At 30.9% G+C, this 27,544-nt stretch overlaps 1 protein-coding gene across 7 annotated transcripts; it reads right to left on the reverse strand.

Moving 5' to 3' along the window:
* On the reverse strand, positions 1–24,781 carry LOC101899315 (DNA repair protein XRCC1). 7 transcript variants are annotated; one of them, XM_059122976.1, is made up of 7 exons: positions 24,593–24,777; positions 24,311–24,490; positions 24,032–24,229; positions 23,020–23,966; positions 22,423–22,619; positions 22,208–22,366; positions 1–177 (listed from the first exon to the last, which is right to left on the reverse strand). In XM_059122976.1, the coding sequence occupies exons 2-7, from the start codon at positions 24,359–24,361 to the stop codon at positions 41–43; spliced, it is 1,689 nt and encodes a 562-aa protein (XP_058978959.1). In that variant the 5' UTR covers positions 24,362–24,490; positions 24,593–24,777; the 3' UTR covers positions 1–40. The 7 variants fall into 7 exon arrangements, with proteins under 7 accessions (XP_058978959.1, XP_058978958.1, XP_058978955.1 ...); XM_059122975.1 differs by lacking the exon at positions 1–177 and adding an exon at positions 16,928–17,115 and having other exon boundaries at positions 22,208–22,363; positions 24,593–24,781; XM_059122972.1 differs by lacking the exon at positions 1–177 and adding an exon at positions 16,928–17,115 and having other exon boundaries at positions 24,593–24,780.
* Positions 24,782–27,544: the final 2,763 nt, after the last annotated feature.

Below are 27,544 nucleotides of genomic sequence, written 5' to 3' on the forward strand. Positions count from 1 at the left end.
TAGAATTTTAAGCAAATTTATTAAGAAAATCCAACAATCATTAGGATAACAGTTTCATATTCTTTTTTTCTAAATACTCCTCTTCATCAGTCGACGCATCATAAATATCTCCTGGTGCTGCGATGCCAGTGATCGATAGCCTTGTTTTTGTCGCCTTGGTCGCAACATGTTTATTTTCTGAAAAATAACAAATTGGTGTATATTTTACTTGTATTAAATGGTACTGTACATTAATATATAAGTTGCTGATTAAAATATTATGCGTGTATAAAAGCAAGTGATAAGCAGAATTTTAACGTTTAGTTACTTAGAGTTCACAAATTCTTATTGGATATATAACCTGTTTTGCGGTCAATGTGAAAATGTTCAAAAGTTGTAGGAAGTAATTGAATAATTTTTCATATTATAAGCATTCATTATTGTACTATACCATCAATTTTGATCTCAACAACTTAAATGGGAAACAAATATGATGAATTATTTATTAATTTATTTTATTCATTACAAAGAAAGCCATTGAAGGCCAATTATACATGTGTTGGAAGATTAACTTAAAATAGAGCTAAGCTATGATAGAATAGAGAATTACCTTGAATGTTGTTGGTAACTTTTTCATTATATGTACGTGAGAGAGTTAATTCTCGTAGTGTAACTTTGTTTAACACTGTGAGTAATTCTTACCGGAAAATCGTATACCCATGTCAGTTGGTGCATTAGCTAAAATTCAAGGTACTCGGTCGCTGTTTTTCATCACATAAGTTAAAAACATGAATAACTTTCATATTTTCCGGCGACGGATAATAAAACTCGTAAAGTTGGAGAAGCGATTATCTTATCATAGCCCGTACCGTACTTTTGGTTGGCTGTTGCTCTAGAATATAAACGGGTTTCAATGTAATTAGATGTCGTTATTGCTTCTCCCCAGAAGGTATTGGGTAGTTTTCCTTCTTTTAATAGTCATCTCAACATGTGTACAATTTTTCCTTCTTGCGATACCATTTTGTTGTGGGCATTATGGCACCTTATATTGATATTAAAATCCTTTATTTTCCAAATATTCTCCGAATTTATTTTAAAACAAATTCATTGAAACATTTAATTTTTTCTCCAACTTCATCCTTTGAATGTAAAAGTTATACCACCGTGTATCAAGTATGATCATCAATGAAACGTGTTATCATCTTTTCATATTATTTGCTAAACGGTTTTCTAGTTATTTTATGTACACAACATACCTCGCACACCTTTCTGATTCCACAATCCTGAATATACATCCCATTTGCAAGATTATGGTTCTGCATTTCTTTAAGCGCATCGATATCTTTATGGCCAAGTCTTTGTGCCAATAGTCTTGGCATACAGTGAACAAAACTTATTGATCATGGCGAAGCTGAAATAGGCCTTCGGCTATAGCAATTTCCTTTCCTTCTTTAGTTTGGATACTTGCACAATTTTCTTTGAACATAAATATAATTTTTTTCCTTTAAAATTCGATAAACGGATAATAGGTTACCTTGGAATGTAAATAGATAAAACACATCTACGATTGTAATATAACATTTTTAGTTTCGAGAATTTATCATCTTGATTTGACAATATCCGTTTCTGGTTGATTTAACTGTTTGACCGTTTGCTACCGTTACTGGTTCCTGGAATGTTGTCAATGATGTAAAATTTGACCTTTGTGAACTGATGTCGCACGTTGCCCCCGAGTCGAGAATCCAAGCCGAAGTATTATTATGTGAAGAACAGCATTAATTTCCATTCTCCCTTCCTTGTTCTTTCGCTTCATTCACTTGATTTTTGGAATCAGACTTATTCCTTTTCAGATTTATTGACGCAGGATTTGTAACTCTTCAATACAGAAATTGTTTGCAGATCCTTCTTGTGACGTTCACATTCCTCTAACAAACAAGATTCAACAGTTTTCACAGCCAGTTCTTCTACTTTCCGTACTTCCAATGCTGTAATCAACATATCAAACGACGGTGGTAAATAGCTTAGATACATGAGCACAAGCCAACATTCTGAGAACTTTTCTCCAATCGCCTCCAACTTTCCAAATAAACCAGCCCATAACCAATTGCAGAAACCTCTTTGTGGAATGATATTTATTTAAGAAAGCAAAACATGCACGTCTAATCTTCAACAAATGTGATTAAGGATTGGAGAATTAATTTGTTCATATTTACTTGTTTTGCTTCTTTTCAATATCATAAAGGGAACTCGGTTATCATAGTAAAAACTTTTATATTTTTGCAGTTCTGGAACAGACCAATAGATATAACATCATATACATACAAATAAAAGGCATACTATTTGAAATACACAATTAGATTGATTCTCCAATAGAATTTGCGGCCCCTTTTTATATTCCTCACAATGGAAAACCCGTTAAGATCAACGTAATAATTATTTAACCGATCTTCGTACTTTATTATCTAAATACCGTCTGGAGGGTGTGGAATACCAAAAATTCTTATGACCTACGGCCTATATCCATTATATCGATATAATCCAAGATGGAGGAACATGCGATGAAAAAGTTGATGGTTGTTTTCTTGGAAGATTTGTCCCATATCATAATTACAGGAGGCAAAACAAAGCTACAGCCTAAATACAAATACGACTGATTTTGTAATTTTGGCTGCGATTTTGCCAATAACCCCTGAGGTAGTAGTATTTAAAATATATATTCCTATGAGTTTAGACACCCATAGATGCGGCCACAACAGTCATAGTCCACCTCTTTTTCGAAATATAGAAAGATAGTAAATTAACCTACTCTGTATTGTTTTGATATAAAAAATAAAATGGAATTATTTCGAATTCATTTCATTTATTTACCTTACAAAGACATATAAATAAGCCCACAGGGCCCATAACTTATATTATCTATCTACAATACCCTAATATAGCATTTTCAGATTAAATGAAAACTTTTGCAGTAGAAATGAAACCTTTTGCAGTGGAAATGAAACCTTCTGCAGTGGAAATGAAACCTTTTGCAGCGAAAATGAAACCTTTTGCAACCAAAATGAAACTTTTTGCAAATCAAATAAAACTTTTAGATTTATAGAAGGAAAAATTACAAAAAAAAATTATTTTTAGTAGGTTTAAAATTAAATCAACTAATTATAACTAATATATAGTTAAAGAGTAATTTTTATTGATCATTAATATCCATGTTTTTATAACATTATTTGTTAAAATTTTAGCTTCCATAAAAAAGTTTTTTAAGGTCTTTTCTCCAAAAGACCTTTTTATAACCTCCTCCATGGAAAGGAGGGTATATTAAATTTGTTATTCCGTTTGTAATACCTCTAAATATTCGTCGTAGACCCTATAAAGTATATATAGCATTTTCAGATTAAATGAACCCTTTTGCAATTCAAATGAAACTTTTTGCAGCGGGAATGAAACCTTTTGCAGTGGAATTGAAACCTTTTGCAGTGGAAATGAAACCTTTTGCAGTGGAAATGAAACCTTTTGCAGCGGGAATGAAACCTTTTGTAACCGAAATGAAACCATATGCAACCGAAATGAAACTTTTTGCAAATCAAATGAAACTTTTAGATTTTAAGAAGGAAAAATAACAAAACATTTTTATTTTTAGTAGGTTTAATAATAAATCAACTAATTATAACTAATATATAGTTAAAGAGGAATTTTTATTGATTATTAATATTTATGTTTTTATAAAATTTTTTCTTAAAGCTTCCATAAAACACAAGTGTAGATGCAGAAAGATTGAAAAAAGTTTTTCAAGGTATTTTTAAGGACCCGAATTAGGTATCTTTTATAATCTCCTCCATGGAAAGGAGGATATATTAAATTTGTCATTCGGTTTGTAACGCCTCTAAATATTCGTCGTAGATCCCATACAGTATATGCAATCATGATCATAGTTGATTTAATGATTTCCACTTATCTGTCTATTGAAATCTCGACTGCTCTATCTCCATAATCAATAAAGCTGCGAAGCGGGAATCCTTTATTAGGTAAGATTAATAGTATACTATAACTTTAAAAAATTGTGGTAAAGCTTAATTTCACATTTCAGTCCTGGCATAGGTATGGTATGGCCAAAATTTGTTTAAATTTCTCTTTTTAGCGTTAAGCATTTGGAATTTAATAATATGGAAGCATTTTATATCAAATCAATAAAGAACCATTTGTTATTACAATAATTGAAAATGTAAGAAATAATATAAATAAATGTAGATATTTATAATCAATAAAAAATCCTCGTTGTCAATATATTAGTTATAATTAATTGATTTAATTTAAAAACTACTAAAAATAAAAATGTTTTGTTATTTTTCCTTCTATAAATTTAAAAGTTTCATTTGATTTGCAAAAAGTTTCATTTCGGTTGCAAATGGTTTCATTTCGGTTGCAAAAGGTTTCATTTCCGCTGCAAAAGGTTTCATTTCCACTGCAAAAGGTTTCATTTCCACTGCAAAAGGTTTCAATTCCACTGCAAAAGATTTCATTTCCGCTGCAAAAAGTTTCATTTGAATTGCAAAAGGTTTCATTTAATCTGAAAATGCTATACAATCATGATCAAAGATGATTTAATGATGTCCACCAGTCTGTCTATTGAAATCACGATATTGAGATTTGATGAAGAGCTTTGAAAATTGGCACAACATTGTATTGTGTCTAGGATGTTTGGTATTGAAATTTATAATCTCGATAATCAATAAAACTGCGAAGCTGGAATCCTTTATTAAGTAAGATTAATAGTATACTATAACTATAAAATATTGCAGTAAAGCTTAATTTCGCATTTCAGTCCTGCCCATACCTATAAAGTCCAAAATTTGATTAATTTGTCTTTTTAGCGTTGAGCATTTAGAAATTTAATAATATGGAAATATTTGATATCAAATCAAAAAAGAACCATTTGTTTTTACAAGAATTGAAAATTTAACAAATAATATAAAAATGTAGATATTAGTAATCAATAAAAATTCCTTTTAACTATATATTAGTTATAATTAGTTGATATAATTTTAAACCTACTAAAAATAAAAATGTTTTGGTATTTTTCCTTCTATAAATCTAAAAGTTTCATTTCGGTTACAAAAGGTTTCATTTCGGTTGCGAAAGGTTTCAATTCCGCTGCAAAAGGTTTCATTTCCACTGCAAAAGGTTTCATTTCCACTACAAAAGGTTTCATTTCCGCTGCAAAAAGTTTCATTTCAATTGCAAAAGGTTTCATTTAATCTGAAAATGCTATATAATACAAGTTCAATGTTTAATTCAAACTTAACAAATAACATATTAAAACTTGTAATTTATATTATAAATTCACTAAAAACTCGAACCCTACGCCTCGATTCACCATCACCAACTAAACAATTGTCTAGTTAGGCAATGAAAAAGTGTAGCAAAATCGAGCTAAAAAAGATAACTATTTTATTACTCACCAGAGGGTTGCAATGAGTATGATTGAGTAGGCTTGATCACACACAGTGGAAATACAATCAAACTCAATCAGTCGGTCAGATGTAACATGTTCATTCGAGTTGCTCAAGCCAAACGAAAAAGTTGTGATCAAACATGTATTGATCGAAGTTTTATGTTCGCAATCAAACAGCTCACATGAGTTATTTGTTTACGAACTTATGTTCATAACGAGTCGATCAGCTACGATGAGTCTGATCGGTTTGATTTATCCTAGTTAAGTGAGTGATTTGATTTGATTAAAATACAAATGTTCGAATTTGAGCGATATCATGATTGTAATTTTACTAAGGATTTTATAACGAAAAGAAATTGGTACATATTATATTTAATAAACATACAATTTTTTCATTTTATGTGTGTTTTTGGTATGCCAGATTTCAGTAACTAATTTGAAAAAAAAAAAAAAAATAATAATATTTTTAATAAAGAAACACATCATTGGTATTTAGTAAACCAAAAATGTTTAAATATTTTTTATTTTACAATATTGGTCAAGATTTTTCACTTCGACCTTTTCGTTTATCTACACGTGTGTAGTTTCTACTTGCAACATTTTCGGTCGCACTATCACAATATTCTTCAATTTCAAATATTAAAAAATTCAAAATAAACTGTCCCAACTTGATTAAATGGTTGAATAAACAATGAAGCTGAGCGAACTCGATTCAAAGAAGACAATCACGGTTGTGATTTCTCATTTACATTTATGTGTTCGATCAACTCATGTTACTGAACACATCAAACCGTCTCGAACGCTCATGTTTGATTGAATTTTTGCATACTCGTTGCAGCCCTCTGTTACTCAAATAATAAAGTTACAAATAGTAACTTTCAATTAATTAGGGAGATAATATAATAGCTCACACAACAATTGAGGATTTCGAGATGATCTATAAAACACAAAGTTGTTTAGAAAAGGCGAGTCAAAATTGCACATTACACTGTAATGACATTGAAGAATACGAAGATCAACGTAGCTGCTAAATGGCAATCCCAGGAGATCATTAACAAAACAAGAAACATGATCACCGTGACGCAACCCCTACATAAGCAACAAAGAAGCATTCGATTCAAAAATGCAATATTTCATTCATGTTTTCTGGGGTTGCTTTAATACATGGCATAATCACAGAAGGTAGAACAAAGCTACTCTCTAAATAATTTTTTTTCTTTTAGAGCCCTTATTCTGTCGAAACATATACACATTTTGTGTATGTGTGTGTATTGTTTTGAATAAAAAATACCATAATTTGAAAATATACAATTTTGTGGTAAAAAAATAAAAAATAAAATAGACAAAACAAATTTTTGCATGTTTAAAAACCAATTTGAGACAATAAGAATCCAGTACAGAGTTGAATTTTTCATAGTTTTTTTTGACGAACTCGACCTTGTAATTTTTCAAATAATATCTATTTTTTTATCTAAAATATTTTCGTATGACGAGTGGCAGATTTCACAAAAATAATAAATGTTATTTTATTTTCGGCGTTCCTTGGCACGCAAACACAGTCCACCTAAGTCTGTTTTTACACGGTAGATTGGTTCCAGAAGAAGCCGTGTAAAAAAACCGTGTGAAAAAGACATTGGTCTCATACAAAAATGGGTGATTTGTTCCTAATCTCTAAAACCTATTAAAATTAGTGAAAAACAAGAATTTTTAAGAACAAGAATTCATGAAATCACCGATTGCTTAATTGCAATTTCATTTTTTTATAGTTCTTATTGTGGCTTCATTTAAAGCGAACGTTTTACCAAGAGCAGTTGAGCCTTCTCCATTTCGAAGGCGATCTAAAATCTTAATCTTGGTTTCCAAAGAAATTGCCTTCTCTTTTAGTTTTTTATCTGACATTTCCTTTTAGGGATACATAAAATATTTAACAAAATTAAAAAAAAACATAAATAACTGAATAAATACAAAATATTTTTTGGCTTACCTTTTATCTTAATTCGTTAAAATTAAATTTAAATATAAAAATTTAAGTACATAACATTTCAAATCGTGCTAAATGGAATAAAATCGTGTAAACAAATTAAAACTATTCAATTTTCAAACCGTGTTATATCAAAACCGTGTACAAAAAGACCGTGTAAAAACAGACTTAGGTGTATACATTCCATACCACAGGAATACCAAATTTAGTTATCTGCTCTTGGACTTAAACATATATCTTTGATGTTAGTTCTTGTGTAGGCCTAATGCCAATTCGACTAAAAATGAGAATCTTTTGCTTGTATTGTAGCAAACAAGCCGTGATATTGTCTTCATACTTTTCCTTTGGTTTGGTTTCATTCAACAATTCCATAATTAAACCTTACATGATTTATCAGACTAATATTTTACCTTTTTGTTTTTGAATTTTATACCCTCTAAAAGGCGTGAAAATGACAAAATATTTGGTATGAAATTAATGAAAAACTCTTGCCACCGTACGCCCATATTTAAGGAGGAACTGAAATATATAAATTGACAATGAAGGGGCATAAACACATTACATTTATAAGCGCTAAATTTAGAATTCTGTCATGAAAATTACTACGATAACTGATTTTCCCTTCATTTTATTTGGAAAAAATGCAAAACTAGTTGATTCTTGTAGGTTCTGGAGCAGAGCATAAATACAAGTCGACATCAAAAACTCTAACGACAAACTCATATCGAACGTAGCTGTTATATTAGGGTCTATTCTCATGTGCTATTTGTCCCTCATTTTGATTCATGTGTGCCATTGTGTAAGGTTCGTGTTTGTTATTGAATGAGAGTCATATCTATTTTTTAATCATTGGTTTGGTATTCAATTTTATATTTACGCGGTGGTTGTTACGTCAAAATTACAGCACACACAAAAACACATCCTCACCGTTGAAAGTAACACACACGCACACACTCTCTCAATTTAAGCACACGTACACAAATAATTCACAATTATGACGACGACATGGTTCGATGTCATCGTCGACCATAGACAAAAGAAAATATAGACAACGAAAAGTTAGTTTCGTCTTTTTTTCCAGGTGGCTCTCATCATGTTTTGCATAGTCAACATGCTCATTTACGCGTTCAAGCCACTCGACTTCGAAAACACATTTTTACGTTTTTTTAAGAATTTTACTGGAATAGTATTATATTTTTCGATGTCATTACGTACTTTTCACATTTCTTTTATTCTGAAATAATTTTCAACTGACAAATATCCTACAGTTTTTGTTATTTTTAACGTTTTAGAATTGAGTGACTTCAATATTCCCACTCAAACCCCTGAAACGATATAGACGACATCTGCTGATCCGATTTTTTTCGAAGATAAACGGTGAGAGCATTTCGTTGTCTATATTCTCTTTTGTCTATGTATAGACGACATCTGCTGATCCGATTTTTTTCGAAGATAAACGGTGAGAGCATTTCGTTGTCTATATTCTCTTTTGTCTATGTCGTCGACACCCTGCATTTATGAAGAAAACCATGCAAATATTCGAGTCAGCCATGCCACGATCGAACCTTACACAATGGCACACATGAATCAAAATGAGGGACGTTGTTGGTTGTCATTGCCTATCAAATACATAGCACATGAGAATAGACCATAGATGCCCAATGTAATAGTATTGGTGAGAGCGACGAAATAACACTGGAAGAAAATATTTTTTTATTCATTTTATTTAGTCGTCAACGAGATAGCGACGAAAGCACATGTGTGGCGGGTGTCGTAATTTTTTGCTTTTTCTGGGAAATGTAAAATTAATGAATGTACAGGGATCGCCGGGTTATACTATTGCGGGACAAAGGTAATTTTCTTAATAAAATTAGTGTTAAAATTAAGTTTTTCAAAAACTTGACACAACATATTTTTGACAAACGGCCCATCTGAAAATGGCCTTCCCTTTTTTATTATAATATATAAACTTATTAAGTTAGATAAACCCATTTTTAAATTCTCCTCCACCATATCTTCATCATTACCTATATATTGATTTACCCATTCCTTCAACTTTTTTATAAAAAGTTTCTTATACATTTTAAATCGTTTTTCTTTTTCTTCCCCCTGCTAACAATTCATGTCTTTATGAACAGTTTCAAAATGTTTTTTTTATTATATTTCTTATTTTTTTAAATGTCTTATAACATATAACACATTGCATATCATCAAAAGCATTTTGTAGCATAAAATGCTTTTGAAATGACATCATTGACATATCGCAATAATTTTCAGTTTATGTGTTCACTAACAGCAGTCTCGATTACGATTAAATGTAAATATTACACAGAATTTCTGCCTGTGTAGCTTGTCTCTCCCACTCATATTTCTGCTTTCCTATTGGTTGATTGGCGATCAAACAAAAGAGCGTAAGAATACGTGTGAGTTGAAATTGCTGAAATCAGCCACTACTGGGCATCTATGGAATAGACCCTAATATAACAGCTACGTTCGATATGAGTTTGTCGTTAGAGTTTTTGATGTCGACTTGTATTTATGCTCTGCTCCAGAACCTACAAGAATCAACTAGTTTTGCATTTTTTCCAAATAAAATGAAGGGAAAATCAGTTATCGTAGTAATTTTCATGACAGAATTCTAAATTTAGCGTTTATAAATGTAATGTGTTTATGCCCCTTCATTGTCAATTTATATATTTTAGTTCCTCCTTAAATATGGGCGTACGCTGGCAAGAGTTTTTCATTAATTTCATACCAAATATTTTGTCATTTTCACGCCGTTTAGAGGGTATAAAATTCATAAAGGAAAAGTATGAAGACAATATCACGGCTTGTTTGCTACAATACAAGCAAAAGATTCTCATTTTTAGTCGAATTGGCATTAGGCCTACACAAGAACTAACATCACTGAAAACGTTTCCCAAAGATATATGTTTAAGTCCAAGAGCAGATAACTAAATTTGGTATTCCTGTGGTATGGAATGTATACTGTGTTTGCGTGCTAAGGAACGCCGAAAATAAAATAACATTTATTATTTTTGTGAAATCTGCCACTCGTCATACGAAAATATTTTAAATAAAAAAATAGATATTATTTGAAAAATTACAAGGTCGAGTTCGTCAGAAAAACTATGAAAAATTCAACTCTGTACTGGATTCTTATTGCCTCAAATTGGTTTTTAAACATGCAAAAATTTGTTTTGTTTATTTTATTTTTTTTTTTTTACCACAAAATTGTATATTTTCAAATTATGGTATTTTTTATTCAAAACAATACACACATATACACAAAATGTGTATATGTTTCGACAGAATAAGGGCTCTAAAAGAAAAAAATTGTATTTAGAGAGTAGCTTTGTTCTACCTTCTGTAATTATACCATGTATTAGAGCAGGGCAAGGCAGAGAGCCTCAAAAAATTTTTGTAATTGTATGTGTTTTGAAATAACAAAATATTGCAAGTGTTTTTTTGCCTCTCTTTACAGAGTGAGAAGTAATTGGTTATCTTTAAATTTTCAATTTAAAATTTTCCGTTTTAGAAACAACTTCTTTGTTAAAAATTAATATTTTGATCAGACAATTAGGAGATATATTTGCACAGTTATTTCAATTATATTTCATTAAAAAAAAATATATAAGTTGACATTTTTAAAAAATTTATATAATTTTTATTAATCAAAATTAAAAATAAAATTATTAAACACAAATAATAATTTCGGACTTAACATCCTAACCATCTAAGTTGATCCTTTAAAAATAAATACCGATTACCACAGGCTGACATACGCAAATAGTTGTAGAATTTTATGCTGATCAGAAACGCATATCCCGCGTTGGGTCCTAAAATATTATGTCTATGAATTACAAACAGAATGACAATGAATATTGACTAAGAACGTACATATAATTTCAGAGAAATCAAGGGATATGAAAATGCCCATTAATTTGGAAAGACAATAAATTTGTCTAACAATATGAAATAAATTTCAATTCCTAACATGTGAATTCGTATGCAAATTTTGTCAAATAGAATTCAATTAAAAAAGATAAATCTTAAAATTTATAATATTTACAAATTCGGAAATATTTGTTCCGAATATGTAGTAAGATATATTTGTGCTCCAATATTTCTTACGGTGTATTCATAAAAATATCCGACAGCACCTTCCTCAACGACTGCTCGAACAAAACTAAATATTCTCACAAAACCATTCTGACAGAAAATTCAAAACAATTTATTTTTTACAATAGTGTTGGTGAACACACAGATATCCCAAGGGATACTCTTTGCCTAGCCTTGTATTAGAGCAACCCCAGAAAACATGAGTGAAATATTGCATTTTCGAATGGAATGCTTCTTTGTTGCCACTGAATGGCTTGTGTAGGGGTTGCGTCACGGTGATCATGTTTCTTGTTTTTTTAATGATCTCCTGGGATTGCCATTTAGCAGCTACGTTGATCTTCGTATTCTTCAATGTCATTACAGTGTTATGTGCAATTTTGACTCGCCTCTTCTAAACAACTTTGAGTTCTATAGATCATCTCGAAATCCTCAATTGTTGTGTCCAAGGTTTTCGTCCTCCATTGGTAAGAGGTCCTTTTTTGTTAGGGCGGTGAGATTGTGGAATCAGCTTCCTTTGGCCTTACGTACTTTTGCCTATACCAATTATCTGTTTAGGTTTAAAGTAATTGAGCATCTTCGCCTAAATATGTAAGCTATGTTTTTGTAGTGTTTGCGTCGGTTTATTATGGGCTGTTTTGTTTTTCTGTTGGGCTGGGGAGCTATTATATTATCTCCCTAATTAATTGAAAGTTACTATTTATACTCTGTTTTTAGTGAGTAACAGAGGGCTGCAACGAGTATGCAAAAAATCAATCAAACATGAGCGTTCGAGACGGTTTGATGTGTTCAGTAACATGAGTTGATCGAACACATAAATGTAAATGAGAAATCACAACCGTGATTGTCTTCTTTGAATCGAGTTCGCTCAGCTTCATTGTTTATTCAACCATTTAATCAAGTTGGGACAGTTTATTTTGACTTTTTTTATATTTGAAATGGAAGAATATTGTGATAGTGCGACCGAAAATGTTGCAAGTAGAAACTACACACGTGTAGATAAACGAAAAGGTCGAAGTGAAAAATCTTGACCAATATTGTAAAATAAAAAATATTTAAAAATTTTTGGTTTACTAAATACCAATGCCAATTATTAAAAATATTATTTTTTTTTTTTCAAATTAGTTACTGAAATCTGGCATACCAAAAACACACATAAAATGAAAAAATTGTATGTTTATTAAATATAATATGTACCAATTTCTTTTCGTTATAAAATCCTTAGTAAAATTACAATTATGATATCGCTCAAATTCGAACATTTGTATTTTAATCAAACCAAATCACTCACTTAACTAGGATAAATCAAACCGATCAGACTCATCGTAGCTGATCGACTCGTTATGAACAATTCAACATAAGTTCGTAAACAAATAACTCATGTGAGCTGTTTGATTGCGAACACAAAACTTCGATCAATACATGTTTGATCACAACAACAACATCTGACCGACTGATTGAGTTTGATTGTATTTCCACTGTGTGTGATCAAGCCTACTCAGTCATACTCATTGCAACCCTCTGGTGAGTAATAAAATAGTTATCTTTTTTAGCTCGATTTTGCTACACTTTTTCACTGCCTAAGTAGACTATTGTTTAATTGGTGATGGTGAATTGAGGTGTTGGGTTCGAGATTTTAGTGAATTTATAATATAAATTACAAGTATTAATATGTTATTTGTTAAGTTTGAATTAAACATTGAATTTGTATTATATAGCATTTTCAGATTAAATGAAACCTTTTGCAATTGAAATGAAACTTTTTGCATCGGAAATGAAACCTTTTGTAGTGGAAATGAAACCTTTTGCAGTGGAAATGAAACCTTTTGCAACGGAATTGAAACCTTTCGCAACCGAAATGAAACCGTTTGTAACCGAAATGAAACTTTTAGATTTATAGAAGGAAAAAATACCAAAACATTTTTATTTTTAGTAGGTTTAAAATTATATCAACTAATTATAACTAATATATAGTTAAAAGGAATTTTTATTGATTACTAATATCTACATTTTTTATATTATTACTTAAATTTTCAATTCTTGTAAAAACAAATGGTTCTTTTTTGATTTGATATAAAATATATCCATATTATTGAATTTCTAATTGCTCAACGCTAAAAAAACAAATTTAAACAAATTTAAACAAATTTTGGCCTTAATAGGTATGGACAGGACTGAAATGCGAAATTAAGCTTTACTGCAATATTTTATAGTTATAGTATACTATTAATCTTACTTAATAAAGGATTCCAGCTTCGCAGTGTTATTGATTATCGAGATTATAAATTTCAATACCAAACATCCTAGACACAATACAATGTTGTGCCAATTTTCAAAGCTCTTCATCAAATCTCAATATCGTGATTTCAATAGACAGACTGGTGGACATCATTAAATCATCTTTGATCATGATTGTATATACTTTATAGGGTCTACGACGAATATTTAGAGGTATTACAAACGGAATGACAAATTTAATATACCCTGCTTTCCATGGAGGAGGTTATAAAAAGGTGTCTTTTGGAGAAAAGACCTTAAAAAACTTTTTTATGGAACCTAAAATTTTAACAAATAATGTTATAAAAACATGGACATTAATGATCAATAAAATTACTCTTTAACTATATATTAGTTATAATTAGTTGATTTAATTTTAAACCTACTAAAAATAATTTTTTTTTTGTAATTTTTCCTTCTATAAATCTAAAAGTTTTATTTGATTTGCAAAAAGTTTCATTTTGGTTGCAAAAGGTTTCATTTCCGCTGCAAAAGGTTTCATTTCCACTGCAAAAGGTTTCATTTCCACTGCAAAAGTTTTCATTTAATCTGAAAATGCTATATTAGGGTATTGTAGATATAGCATTTTCAGATTAAATGAAACCTTTTGCAATTCAAATGAATCTTTTTGCAGCGGAAATGGAACCTTTTGCAGTGGAATTGAAACCTTTTGCAGTGGAAATGAAACCTTTTGCAGTGGAAATGAAACCGTTTGCAGCGGAAATGAAACCTTTTGCAACCGAAATGAAACCATTTGCAACCGAAATGAAACTTTTTGCAAATCAAATGAAACTTTTAAATTTATAGAAGGAAAAATAACAAAACATTTTTATTTTTTTGTTGCAAAATCGTCAGGCAAAATCCCATTATTGTTGTTTTTATAAAAACAACGTTTGTTTATGAGTGGAGAACGATGGTAATGTTTACCAGGGGGGTAAGGCAGGGAATACCTAGGTTTCGGAAAGAGCCACCAATCCTCATCAGTTCCCTTCCCAACATACCAAATTGACTTGAGAATAATCCCAACATACCAAAAATACAATACAGCTTGAGAATAATATTATGAAAATAGTTTATCATAAGAATTTTTCAACAATGCTTGAGAAACACTTTTTTGCACAAACTTTTCGCAAATCTGTCCTTTGTTGACAAATTTGTTTTGATTTTTTTTGTGAAAATTGTCAACAAAAAATTATTTTCTTTGGTTAAAATCAAAATCACGCGAATTTAAGACCCATTTCTGGACGAAACTCTAAGGTAATGATGAATAATAAATCTGGGAATCTGTAGTGTATATTATTTCAATCTCATTTTAGAATAGAGGCGTCAAAAAGTTGCAAGAATTCAAGAGAAGTGAAGAATTAGTGGAGGAGATGCGGAAGCTCAAATAAGGGGAAAGAAATCATCTAGGTATCAATGCAACAGGAGGCAGCGACAGCTGGGATGGCGATCAATGAATGAAATGTGTAAAATAATTAAAAAATGAATAAATAAATATTTTTTACCATTGAAAAAATAAGCTTTATAAAATATTACTTTCGTAAGCTTATTCTGCAATTACAAGAATAAGCTTATGAATAAGGGTTCCTTTTCGATTATTCTATAATTGTTAAACAAACATTTCTCAATACATTCTCAAGATTTTCTCAAGCTTTAGGCTTATGTTTGTAAGCTTATTAAAATATTATTCTCAAGTCAATTTGGCATGTTGGGATATTTTAATAAGCTTACAAACATAAGCCTAAAGCTTGAGAAAATCTTGAGAATGTATTGAGAAATGTTTGTTTAACAATTATAGAATAATCGAAAAGGAACCCTTATTCATAAGCTTATTCTTGTAATTGCAGAATAAGCTTACGAAAGTAATATTTTATAAAGCTTATTTTTTCAATGGTAAAAAATGTTTATTTATTCATTTTTTAATTATTTTACACATTTCATTCATTGATTGCCATCCCAGCTGTCACTGCATCCTGTTGCCTTGATACCTAGATGCTTTCTTTCCCCTTATTTGAGCTTCTGTATCTCCTCCACTTATTCTTCACTTCTGTTGAATTCCTGCAACTTTTTGACGCCTCCATTCTGAAATGAGATTGAAATAATTTATACTACAGATTCCCAGATTTATTATTCATCATTACCTTAGAGTTTCGTCCGGAAATGGGTCCTAAATTCGCGTGATTTTGATTTTAACCAAAGAAAATAATTTTTTGTTGACAATTTTTACAAAAAAAATCAAAACAAATTTGTCAACAAAGGACAGATTTGAGAAAAGTTTGTGCAAAAAAGTGTTTCTCAAGCATTGTTGAAAAATTCTTATGATAAACTATTTTCATAATATTATTCTCAAGCTGTATTGTATTTTTGGTATGTTGGGTTGTTTCTTGTCTGGGATATTCTCCCCAGAAGTTATTTTAAAAAATAACTTCTATGACAAAAAACATATTTTTTTACCTAAGTGACGAGTTTTTAGTAGTTTTTAAATTAAATCAATTAATAATTAATAATAATATAACTAATATATTGACAAAGAGGATTTTTTATTGATTATAAATATTTACATTTATATATATTATTTCTTAAATTTTCGATTATTGTAATAACAAATGGTTCTTTATTGATTTGATATAAAATGCTTCCATATTATTAAATTCCAAATGATTAACGCTAAAAAGAGAAATTTAAACAAATTTTGACCTTTATAGGTATGGCCAGGACTGAAATATGAAATTAAGCTTTTCCACAATTTTTATAGTTATGGTATACTATTAATCTTACCTAATAAAGGATTCCCGCTTCGCAGCTTTATTGATTATGGAGATAGAGCAGTCGTGATTTCAATAGATAAGTGGAAATCATTAAATCAACTATTATCATGATTGTATATACTTTATGGGGTCTACGACGAATATTTAGAGGTGTTACAAACCGAATGACAAATTTAATATATCCTCCTTTCCATTGAGGAGATTATAAAAAGATACCTAATTCGGGTCCTTTGAAAAAAATACCTTGAAAAACATAAATATTAATAATCAATAAAAATTATATATATATTATAAAACTATATATTATTTATAATTAGTTAATTTAATTTTAAACCTACTAAAAATAAAAATGTTTTGTTATTTTTCCTTCTAAAAATCTAAAAGTTTCATTTGATTTGCAAAAAGTTTCATTTCGGTTGTAAAAGGTTTCATTTCGGTTGCAAAAGGTTTCATTCCCGCTGCAAAAGGTTTCATTTCCACTGCAAAATGTTTCATTTCCACTGCAAAAGGTTTCAATTCCACTGCAAAAGGTTTCATTCCCGCTGCAAAAAGTTTCGTTTGAATTGCAAAAGGTTTCATTTAATCTGAAAATGCTATAGATAATATAAGTTATGGGCCCTGTGGGCTTATTTATAGCATTTTCAGATTAAATGAAACCTTTTGCAATTCAAATGAAACTATTTGCAGCGGGAATGAAACCTTTTGCAGTGGAATTGAAACCTTTTGCAGTGGAAATGAAACCTTTTGCAGTGGAAATGAAACCTTTTGCAGCGGGAATGAAACCTTTTGCAACCGAAACGAAACTTTTTGCAAATCAAATGAAACTTTTAGATTTATAGAAGGAAAAATAACAAAACATTTTTATTTTTAGTAGGTTTAAAATTAAATCAACTAATTATAACTAATATATAGTTAAAGAGGAATTTTTATTGATTATTAATATCTATGTTTTTATAAAATTTTTTCTTAAAGCTTCCATTAAACACAAGTGTAGATGCAGAAAGATTGAAAAAAGTTTTTCAAGGTATTTTTTTCAAAGGACCCGAATTAGGTGTATTTTTATAACCTCCTCCATGGAAAGGAGGATATATTAAATTTGTCATTCGGTTTGTAACACCTCTAAATATTCGTCGTAGACCCCATAAAGTATATACAATCATGATCATAGTTGATTTAATGATTTCCACTTATCTGTTTATTGAAATCATGACTGCTCTATCTCCATAATCAATAAAGCTGCGAAGCGGGCATCCTTTATTAGGTAAGATTAAGTATACTATAACTATAAAAAATTGTGGTAAAGCTTAATTTCTCATTTCAGTCCTGGCCATACCTATAAAGGTCAAAATTTGTTTAAATTTCTCTTTTTAGCGTTAAGCATTTGGAATTTAATAATATGGAAGCATTTTATATCAAATCAATAAAGAACCATTTGTTATTACAATAATTGAAAATTTAAGAAATAATATAAATAAATGTAGATATTTATAATCAATAAAAAATCCTCTTTGTCAATATATTAGTAATAATTAATTGATTTAATTTAAAAACTACTAAAAATAAAAATGTTTTGTTATTTTTCCTTCTATAAATTTAAAAGTTTCATTTGATTTGCAAAAAGTTTCATTTCGGTTGCAAATGGTTTCATTTCGGTTGCAAAAGGTTTCATTTCCGCTGCAAAAGGTTTCATTTCCACTGCAAAAGGTTTCAATTCCACTGCAAAAGGTTTCATTTCCGCTGCAAAAAGTTTCATTTGAATTGCAAAAGGTTTCATTTAATCTGAAAATGCTATATATGTCTTTGTAAGGTAAATAAATGAAATGAATTCGAAATAATTCCATTTTATTTTTTTTTATATCAAAACAATACAGAGTAGGTTTATTTACTATCTTTCTATATTTCGAAAAAGAGGTGGACTATGACTGTTGTGGCAGCATCTATGGGTGTCTAAACTCATAGGAATATATATTTTAAATACTACTACCTCAGGGGTTATTGGCAAAATCGCAGCCAAAATTACAAAATCAGTCGTATTTGTATTTAGGCTGTAGCTTTGATTTGCCTCCTGTAATTATGATATGGGACAAATCATCCAAGAAAACAACCATCTACTTTTTCATCGCATGTTCCTCCATTTTGGATTATATCGATATAATGGATATAGGCCGTAGGTCATAAGAATTTTTTGACATTCCACACCCTCCAGACGGTATTTAGATAATAAAGTACGAAGATCGGTTAAATAATTATTACGTTGATCTTAACGGGTTTTCCATTGTGAGGAATATAAAAAGGGGCCGCAAATTCTATTGGAGAATCAATCTAATTGTGTATTTCAACTAGTATGCCTTTTATTTGTATGTATATGATGTTATATCTATTGGTCTGTTCCAGATAATACTATGCTAACCGAGTTCCCTTTATGATATTGAAAAGAAGCAAAACAAGTAAATATGAACAAATTAATTCTCCAATCCTTAATCACATTTGTTGAAGATTAGACGTGCATGTTTTGCTTTCGTAAATAAATATCATTCCACAAAGAGGTTCCTGCAATTGGTTATGGGCTGGTTTATTTGGAAAGTTGGAGGCGATTGGAGAAAAGTTCTCAGAATGTTGGCTTGTGCTCATGTTGCTAAGCATGTTTACCACCGTCGTTTGATATGTTGATTACAGCATTGGAAGTATGGAAAGTAGAAGAACTGGCTGTGAAAACTGTTGAATCTTGTTTGTTAGAGGAATGTGAACGTCACAAGAAGGATCTGCAAACAATTTCTGTATTGAAGAGTTACAAATCCTACGTCAATAAATCTGAAAAGCAGTGCTATTTCTGTGAAGGAATAAGTCTGATTCCAAAAATCAAGTGAATGAAGCGAAAGAACAAGGAAGGGACAATGGAAATTAATGCTATTCTACACATAATAATACTTCGGCTTGGATTCTCGACTCGGGGGCAACGTGCGACATCAGTTCACAAAGGTCAAATTTTACATCATTGACAACATTCCAGGAACCAGTAACGGTAGCAAACGGTCAAATAGTTAAATCAACCAGAAATGGAAATTGTCAAATCAAGATGATAAATTCTCGAAACGAAAAATGTTATATTACAGTCGAAGATGTGTTTTATCTATTTACATTCAAAGGTAACCTATTATCCGTTTATCGAATTTTAAAGGAAAAAAATTATATTTATGTTCAAAGAAAATTGTGCAAGTATCCAAACTAAAGAAGGAAAGGAAATTGCTATAGCCGAAGGCCTATTTCAGCTTCGCCATGATCAATAAGTTTTGTTCGCTGTATGCCAAGACTATTGGCACAAGGACTTGGCCATAAAGATATCGATGCGCTTAAAGAAATGCAGAACCATAATCTTGCAAATGGGATGTATATTCAGGATTGTGGAATCAGAAAGGTGTGCGAGGTATGTTGTGAACATAAAATAACTAGAAAACCGTTTAGCAAATAATATGAAAAGATGATAACATGTTTCATTGATGATCATACTTGATACACGGTGGTATAACTTTTACATTTACAGGATGAAGTTGGAGAAAAGATTAAATGTTTCAATGAATTTGTTTTAAAATAAATTCGGAGAATATTTGGAAAATAAAGGATCTCAATATCAATATAAGGTTCCATAATGCCCACAACAAAATGGTATCGCAAGAAGGAAAAATTGTACACATGTTGAGATGACTATTAAAAGAAGGAAAACTACCCAATACCTTCTGGGGAGAAGCAATAACGATATCTAATTACATTGAAACCCGTGTTTATATTCTAGAGCAACAGCCAACCAAAAGTACGGTACGGGCTATGATAAGATAATCGCTTCTCCAACTTTACGAGTTTTATTATCCGTCGCCGGAAAATATGAAAGTTATTCATGTTTTTAACTTATGTGATGAAAAACAACGACCGAGTACCTTGAATTTTAGCTAATGCACTGACTGACATGGGTATACGATTTTCCGGTAAGAATTACTCACAGTGTTAAACAAAGTTACACTACGAGGATTAACTCTCTCACATACATATAATGAAAAAGTTACCAACAACATCCCATTTTGTTGGTCATTACATGTTATGACGATGGGTTTGAGTCTGACCGACATGACGAGCCATCGAACATTTGGTTGGATGTCACGTACTGTTATGAGTTTGATCAAACAGGGCATTACATGACGAGCGTTTTCTCTCCATGGCATAAATAGAGAATATTGTCACATTTGCAGCCGTCTAGTCTATACGACGACATGGACCTGCATAGGTAACTTTTGTCATAAGCCATTACAATATTCAAATGCGAAACTTAAAAAAAATCGGTGAAAATGTAGCTAAAATCATCAAAATACCGAATATCGGGAGGTACCATTGTATGGGGGCTATACCAAAACGTGGAACTACATGGCCAATTTTCAATACCAAAAGTCCTGCAGACATAATATACATTTAAGTAACATTTTTCAATCTACTTCAATTCGTTCGGAAGCTAGAGTGATTTCCACAGAAGGACGGACATAGCTAAATCGACATATAATTTTATGCTGATTAATATACATACTTTGTGGGGTCTGAAAAGTATATTTCGAGATGTTACAAACGGAATGACAAACTTAATATACCCTAGATAGGGAGGGTATAATAATCAACGGAAAGTATGTTTTTTTTTTTAATCAGGTGGTTCTCAGCACGCTTTTGCTTAGCCAACATGCTGATTTATGCAGTCGTCCAACACGAATTCGAAAACACATTTCATCGTTTATCAAGAATTTCACATGATTATTCCAATATTTTTCGATGTCACCACGTAATTTTCACTTTTATTTTGGAACAATTTTCCTACAGTTCATGATATTTTAACATTTAAGAATTAAGTTTTTCAATATTCTCGATATAAACGGCAACTGCCGATTAGAATTATTTCAATGATAAACGGTGAGAACTTTCTTTCGTCTATATTTTCATCAATCTATGATATTGATACTTAGAATACAGATTCGCATCAAACGCTGTCGACTTGTGTCGACGTGGACTTATATAATATGGGTGATTGTTTGCGTTCAAATTTTAAGATATGGACCTGGGATATTTGGGTGATACGAACTACAATACCTTTTAAGATAGTTGGGAAGTTAAATATTTGTATACACTACGTCGAATTTTAGGTAGCCCTGTAAAAGGTTGCCTTTTTAAAATCAAAATTATTTTTTTTTTCTCCAATCAAAAACTATTCTTACATAATTTTTCAAACTTTACAAAATTTCAGTAAGCTGGATGATTAGGAATCAGTATTCATCATCCTTATACACTTTTACTTAAATGTCAATGTACATCGACGATGATCTTTGTCCTGTAACATACGCAGGAAAGTATTTTTGTTTGGTACTTTGGATTTTAGGTGAGTTCCTTAGGACAAAATAAGTTTGTATAGAAGCCCGGCATAAGACAATCAGTTAATGAAGTATCTTATTAAGTATGTTATCGAATATAAAAACATACATCGTGTCTTGGGCCGATGTAGATTTGAACTTTAGCTTTTCACGCATAAGTTGGTGTTGAGAAAGCTTGAGGCTTTATATAATATTAATAAAAATATAAACTGTTGCTAACATTTAATTTACTCACTTTCTTTTACGTGATTAATTTCATCATCGGTGTCATTTTCAGAAGAAGATGTCGAGGCGTTGTTCCTAGATTGCTGTTTTAATGGTTGTTCATCTAAGTCGTAAAGAGATAATGTTTCGTTGCGTTCGTCACGTTCACTATCGTGATTTTTTCGGGCTGCTAAAAATTGTAAACGCTTTATAATCATTTGGTGGCATATTTATAATAAAAATTACCCAAATTAGAAGGCAGTAATGATTCAGCAAATATCTCTTCGTCGCTTTCGGTCTTTGTTAATTCTTCAGTGTCTAGAGCAAACCTTCTCCATGGTATGTATTTTTTTGTGTTGTAGCATTTTTCTACCCACGAGCGCGTTACGATTTTTCCTTTACCCTTTATTTGGTTATATTTTGGCGTATTTTTAAATGCACATCTAAAAATAATCGCCAAATTATATATTATTTTTAAGGGTTTACACCAAGCTAGCGAAAAAAAACTAAAATTTTTACCATTTTATACTGATCACAATAATAATTGGAAATTTATGGTTCCCATGTTACAAAATATTACCAAAGTTTGTTTAAATTTAATATTTACTTTTTTACATATACAGTACCTATAGCGACATTTTGTATTTCAATAACAGCTTAATAACGATTCAAAAAGATGCTTGAGGAAATTTGGAACTCTTTATCTTGGGAAGCATGAATTTCCCACAAAATATGTATGTTGTTGTAATCAGGATCAGGAGGTAAAAATTTGTTTTATTTTTCCGCTAGCTGATTGTAAACTCAATTTAAGCCAACTTTTTCCACATTTTCGAAACAACATACATCAAATGAGTACAGGTATTATCCCAATCTGATTTGTACTTTGCACCTAAAGCCAGAGCTTTACTTCTCAAATCGGCCCTATCAGGGTTTTGAATGCCACTGATTACTAAAACTACTCCTTTAAGTAGTAGGTTGAAGGGCTTGTATTTTATTTCTGAAGGTCTGATCTTTTTTGCAGGCTTCCTATTTGGCGAACTCGAACGCTTTTTGGCAGGCTCATTTTCTAAGTTATGTGGGTTAACCGTTTGTGGCTTCTCTTTTCTGTTATTTCCTGTGGAGTGTTGCGGTAATATGTCCAGTGATTTACGTTTTTCTTTTTCTTTTATTTCTTCACGCTTTTTTGCTTCAATCCTCCGTCTTTCTTTTTCAGCCTCGATTTCCTTGGCCAGTCGAGCTTCTTTTTCTGTATTCGTATCATCTGCGACTCCAAACATCAAATCATAGCGATTCCTGTCCCGCACTTCAATTTTTGAGTTTTTAAATGAATCATTTGATTTTATTTCTTTAAAATTTTCACGGGATTGTTTTTCGCAGCTACTGTTGGCTGCATTTCTAATGGAAGCTGCCGCAGAGTGTTCATTTGCATCTTTGTTAGTTTTCCAGCGATTAAATAGGCTGGAAACTCCGCTGGTTTCCGAATCAGGTGAATCTTCTCGTAATTTAAACATTCCAATTTGTAGTGGGGTTGGTTTAGCATCTATTTCCTTCGCAGGTGCCAGCCCTGTATCTTTTGTAGAGTTTTTTGATGCAACGTGTACTTTAACAAATGAAAGACCATATTGGACGTGTTTATTAAATGGTTGTGTACAAATTATTTTGAGTAAAGACCACTTCTTTTCTGCTACGCTGGGTACCAAAGCATCCGTGCAAAAACATCTCACTCTATTTGGATTATTCGAACTTCTACTTTCTATTGGAGTCATAAAGGAACATGTTATTAAAATTTCCTACAATAAATATAAAAGTTGACTTTAGTTTGCGGTAATAGAAATCAGAATTCAATTGACATTACTGTGAAATCATCAGGAGTCGACGTGGATTTTCCCACCAAAACCTCAATAAAGGCCGAATGTTCGTTACCAATATCGATGCCTGTGATCTGCTGAGCTTCATCTAATTCAAGTATAACGTAAGCCGATTTCTCTCCCACTGACTTGGTTTTCCATTTCTTTCCTTGAGACGGTTTTATCAAATTTTCCGCCAAATGATGCTAGAATATTTGTAAAGAGAAATATTCTTCAGTATTCTTTGCCATGCAAATAATGTAGATTCTAAACACTTTTGTACATACATCATCCTCGCTGCTAACTTCTCGTATTCTTGAAAAGGACGCAAATGGCATATTGTAACTTAGTTTGGAATATTCATAAATTGGCAAAGCGAAACAAAATGACCGCGAAATATACTGTAGATTCAGTTTAAATATTCGCACTTTACTTCAACCAGCAAAAATTCATTCTTCAATGGCTTTCTGCAATTTATATTTTTAGTTTGATCTATTTAATACGTTTTTTTATAGATCTAAACAATTAAGCATTAAATGTGAAATACGGTTGTAAAGTTTCGTTGTTACCCCTGTTCAAGTAATGTGTGCAATACCAATGTTCTTGTTAAGGTGAGATGGGTTTTTTGTTATTGTGGTTGTTGTAGAACAGAGCGAATACTCGCGTGGAAACCAAAATGAAACGAATATGAAAAAGTAATACTTAAAAAATAAACAGCAGAAGTCCGGGGCACTCTGTTGTTTATGAATGATATATGAGGAAAACTGAACACATTCAGAATATTCTTTGAATGGAACGACCAGAACTAGATAAAGCTCTTTCTCTTTAGTTCCCGCGTTTGTTTAAAATAGACCTACCGAGACCTGTCATGCAAAATTACTCGCTTCATAGTAAAATGTTTTGTACGTGCCTAATTACCCTAATTCGCATGGTCCCTACCGTCAATGCAACAAAATTAAAGCACAGTAAAATTAAAAAAATAAAAAAATGTTCTAAATGTATTTTTGAAATTTGACGAGGTAAATTACAGAAAATGCAGAGATGGATAAGCTTATTTGAAATGACCTTACCTTCTTAATTTTACCATGAGTAGACCGAAATATGGTATAATTATTACAGGTAACAGCAAGTCCCAGCTGATTTGTTTTCGTGATTTAATTCCATTTCTTGATATACAATAGGTGTACCCTTTTTTTATATAAAATTTCACTGCAGGGCAATGTGAACATATTGTAGCCTAATAATAGAAAACTTAGTAAAACGCCAAAGGCGTAGTCCGGATACTTTTTTGCGGTTAAGGAACAGCGACACCATGCTAATATATTCGTATAATATATTCGTATATTATATGTATATACATGTTTCCTAAAATTACTTTATGTATGTATGGCGTTTGGTTTCAACTTGAAAGTGATGTTGCTTTTTCCGCGATATTCTAGCAATTGCTTGAATTGTTGAGAGATTAGGATTAGATTAGAGATTAGGACTAACAACTATACACTCAGGGGAATGATGTGAAAGCATTAAAATTAAGTATTTAAAGAACTATTCTTCTGCATTTTCAATTTAATAATCCAAATTCCAAAAATGTATATTTTTGAAAATAAAATAATTTATTGAAATTGGACATATAACTCTGACACTTGTATTACGTACGAAAACAAATTTGTACGTGGTTGTTGTTACAATTGCTGTTACCTGTATTCTTCTACCATGGGTTAACTGGAATATTGAGATACACGAAGTTTGATGAAAATCTCTAACTCGTTTTGCATAAGGGTTATAATAATTTAAAATGTACCAGATGTATTGGACCGATGTTGCCCATCCCCAAAATTGGTATTCAATTCAAATTTAAAATTTCATCCTTCGAAAATTACCCACAACTCTATAAATAGTGGAATAGAGAACATTAAAATTCTATTTTTATCTATAGTGCCATGAACCTCAATTCTCGTTCTATGAAAATGTGAAATGAATAATTGTGTAAAGTAATAATTGTGAAATGAAAAGGTTTATGAAGTAAATATTTTTCATTTCATGTTTTACAGCGTTACCTAAAATTCGACGTACTCGGTCGACGTATTTTACACACAAGTAAAACACATGTATTTATATGAGAGGTACCCAAATACGTCGGGCGTTGAACATTTTCAACATTGACAATTAAACAATTATTTTTTTGTGCGTTGAAAAAAGGTGTCAAATATATTTTAAAATATGCAACAATTGATTTCGTTTATTTTACTTTTTACACAAGTTACGATATTGGGGAAACCCCACAAAATATGAATGAAATATTGGGGTTCCTCCACAAAATTGAATCCAAGATGGAGAGATAATGTTGTTTCATCCCAAAATAATACATTTTGTTGCCCGTTAACGTGGAAAATATGCATTTTTGTTGCATCTAAATTTTAAATAATTTCAAATAATTATTTTTAATTCAACACAATACATACTCATATACATATATGTTCACATTATGGACACATTGGTCAAATCTTTGTTTTCCGGCAAATAATTTTGTTTTTCCAAAATCAGCTGTTTTTGTATTTACCGTCAAATAATATTTGGTGGTCAGATTGTGACAAAGAAATATTTCACATTTTCCGTCAAATATTTGCCCAATGTGACCTTACCTTTAGTAATGAACATGATAATTCTTGTCCAAAACCAGCGGGTTAACCCATTTATATGTAGGTAATATAGTCGAATATTTCATGTTTCCTAAAATTGAAAAATGTAGAATACTTTATGGTATGTGCAATTTGATTTTAATTGGAAAGCGATGTTGCTTTTGTCCACGAGCCAACAACTATTCATTCAGGGGAATAATATGATAGTATTAAAATTTAATATTTTAAGAACTTTTCTTCTGCATTTTACATTTAAAAATGTATATTTTTGAAATTAAAATAATTTATTCAGGGCAGTCATAGAAACCAATTTTGTCACTATTGGTTTTAAAAACGACAAGAAAAAATGCTTTGGTGTCATGAAAATCAATGTTATTGGTTTTATTTTCGAATTAGAATTTTTTCGGTTTTGGTTGTCATAGAAGCCAATGTTATTGGTTTTGTTATTGGAAATAAACCAAGTTGCTTAGAGCTGTCACTTTTCATTGGCTTTGGATTTTTTAAACAATTTTTAAAGGATATTCAAAGGACTAAAAATGTGGATTTTTAAAAAATTTTTAAAGTATATTCAAAGGACTAAAAATGTGGATTTTTTAAAGAATTTTTAAAGGACATTTAAAGGACAATAAACGTGGATTTTTTAAAGGACTATAGACGTAGAATTTTTAAAGGACTATAGACGTGGATTTTTAAAGGATATTTAAAGGACCATAAACTTGGATATTTTAAGGATTTTTTAAATAATTTTTAAAGGACCATAAACCATAAATCTGCAAAGCAGCTTTATGAGTAAGTTGACATTAAAAAAAAATTACTTACGGTATCTCCGGCAACTCCAGTGGGTTGCTGAAATCTCTAAGAGCTTTTCTCGTCACCTTTTCT

Source organism: Musca domestica, unplaced genomic scaffold (genome assembly GCF_030504385.1).
Source record: "Musca domestica strain aabys unplaced genomic scaffold, Musca_domestica.polishedcontigs.V.1.1 22, whole genome shotgun sequence".
In the NCBI taxonomy this organism is placed as follows: domain Eukaryota; kingdom Metazoa; phylum Arthropoda; class Insecta; order Diptera; family Muscidae; genus Musca; species Musca domestica.

Bases quoted from the DNA above. Each gene is read 5' to 3' on its own strand.
- LOC101899315 (XM_059122972.1), bottom strand. From the start codon at position 24,361: ATGCCATTTGCGTCCTTTTCAAGAATACGAGAAGTTAGCAGCGAGGAT. The intron at 24,230-24,310 runs GTATGTACAAAA...CAAATATTCTAG, and splicing joins AAGTTAGCAGCGAGGATGAT to CATCATTTGGCGGAAAATTT. The intron at 22,367-22,422 runs GTAATTTTTATT...TACAATTTTTAG, and splicing joins ATTACTGCCTTCTAATTTGG to CAGCCCGAAAAAATCACGAT.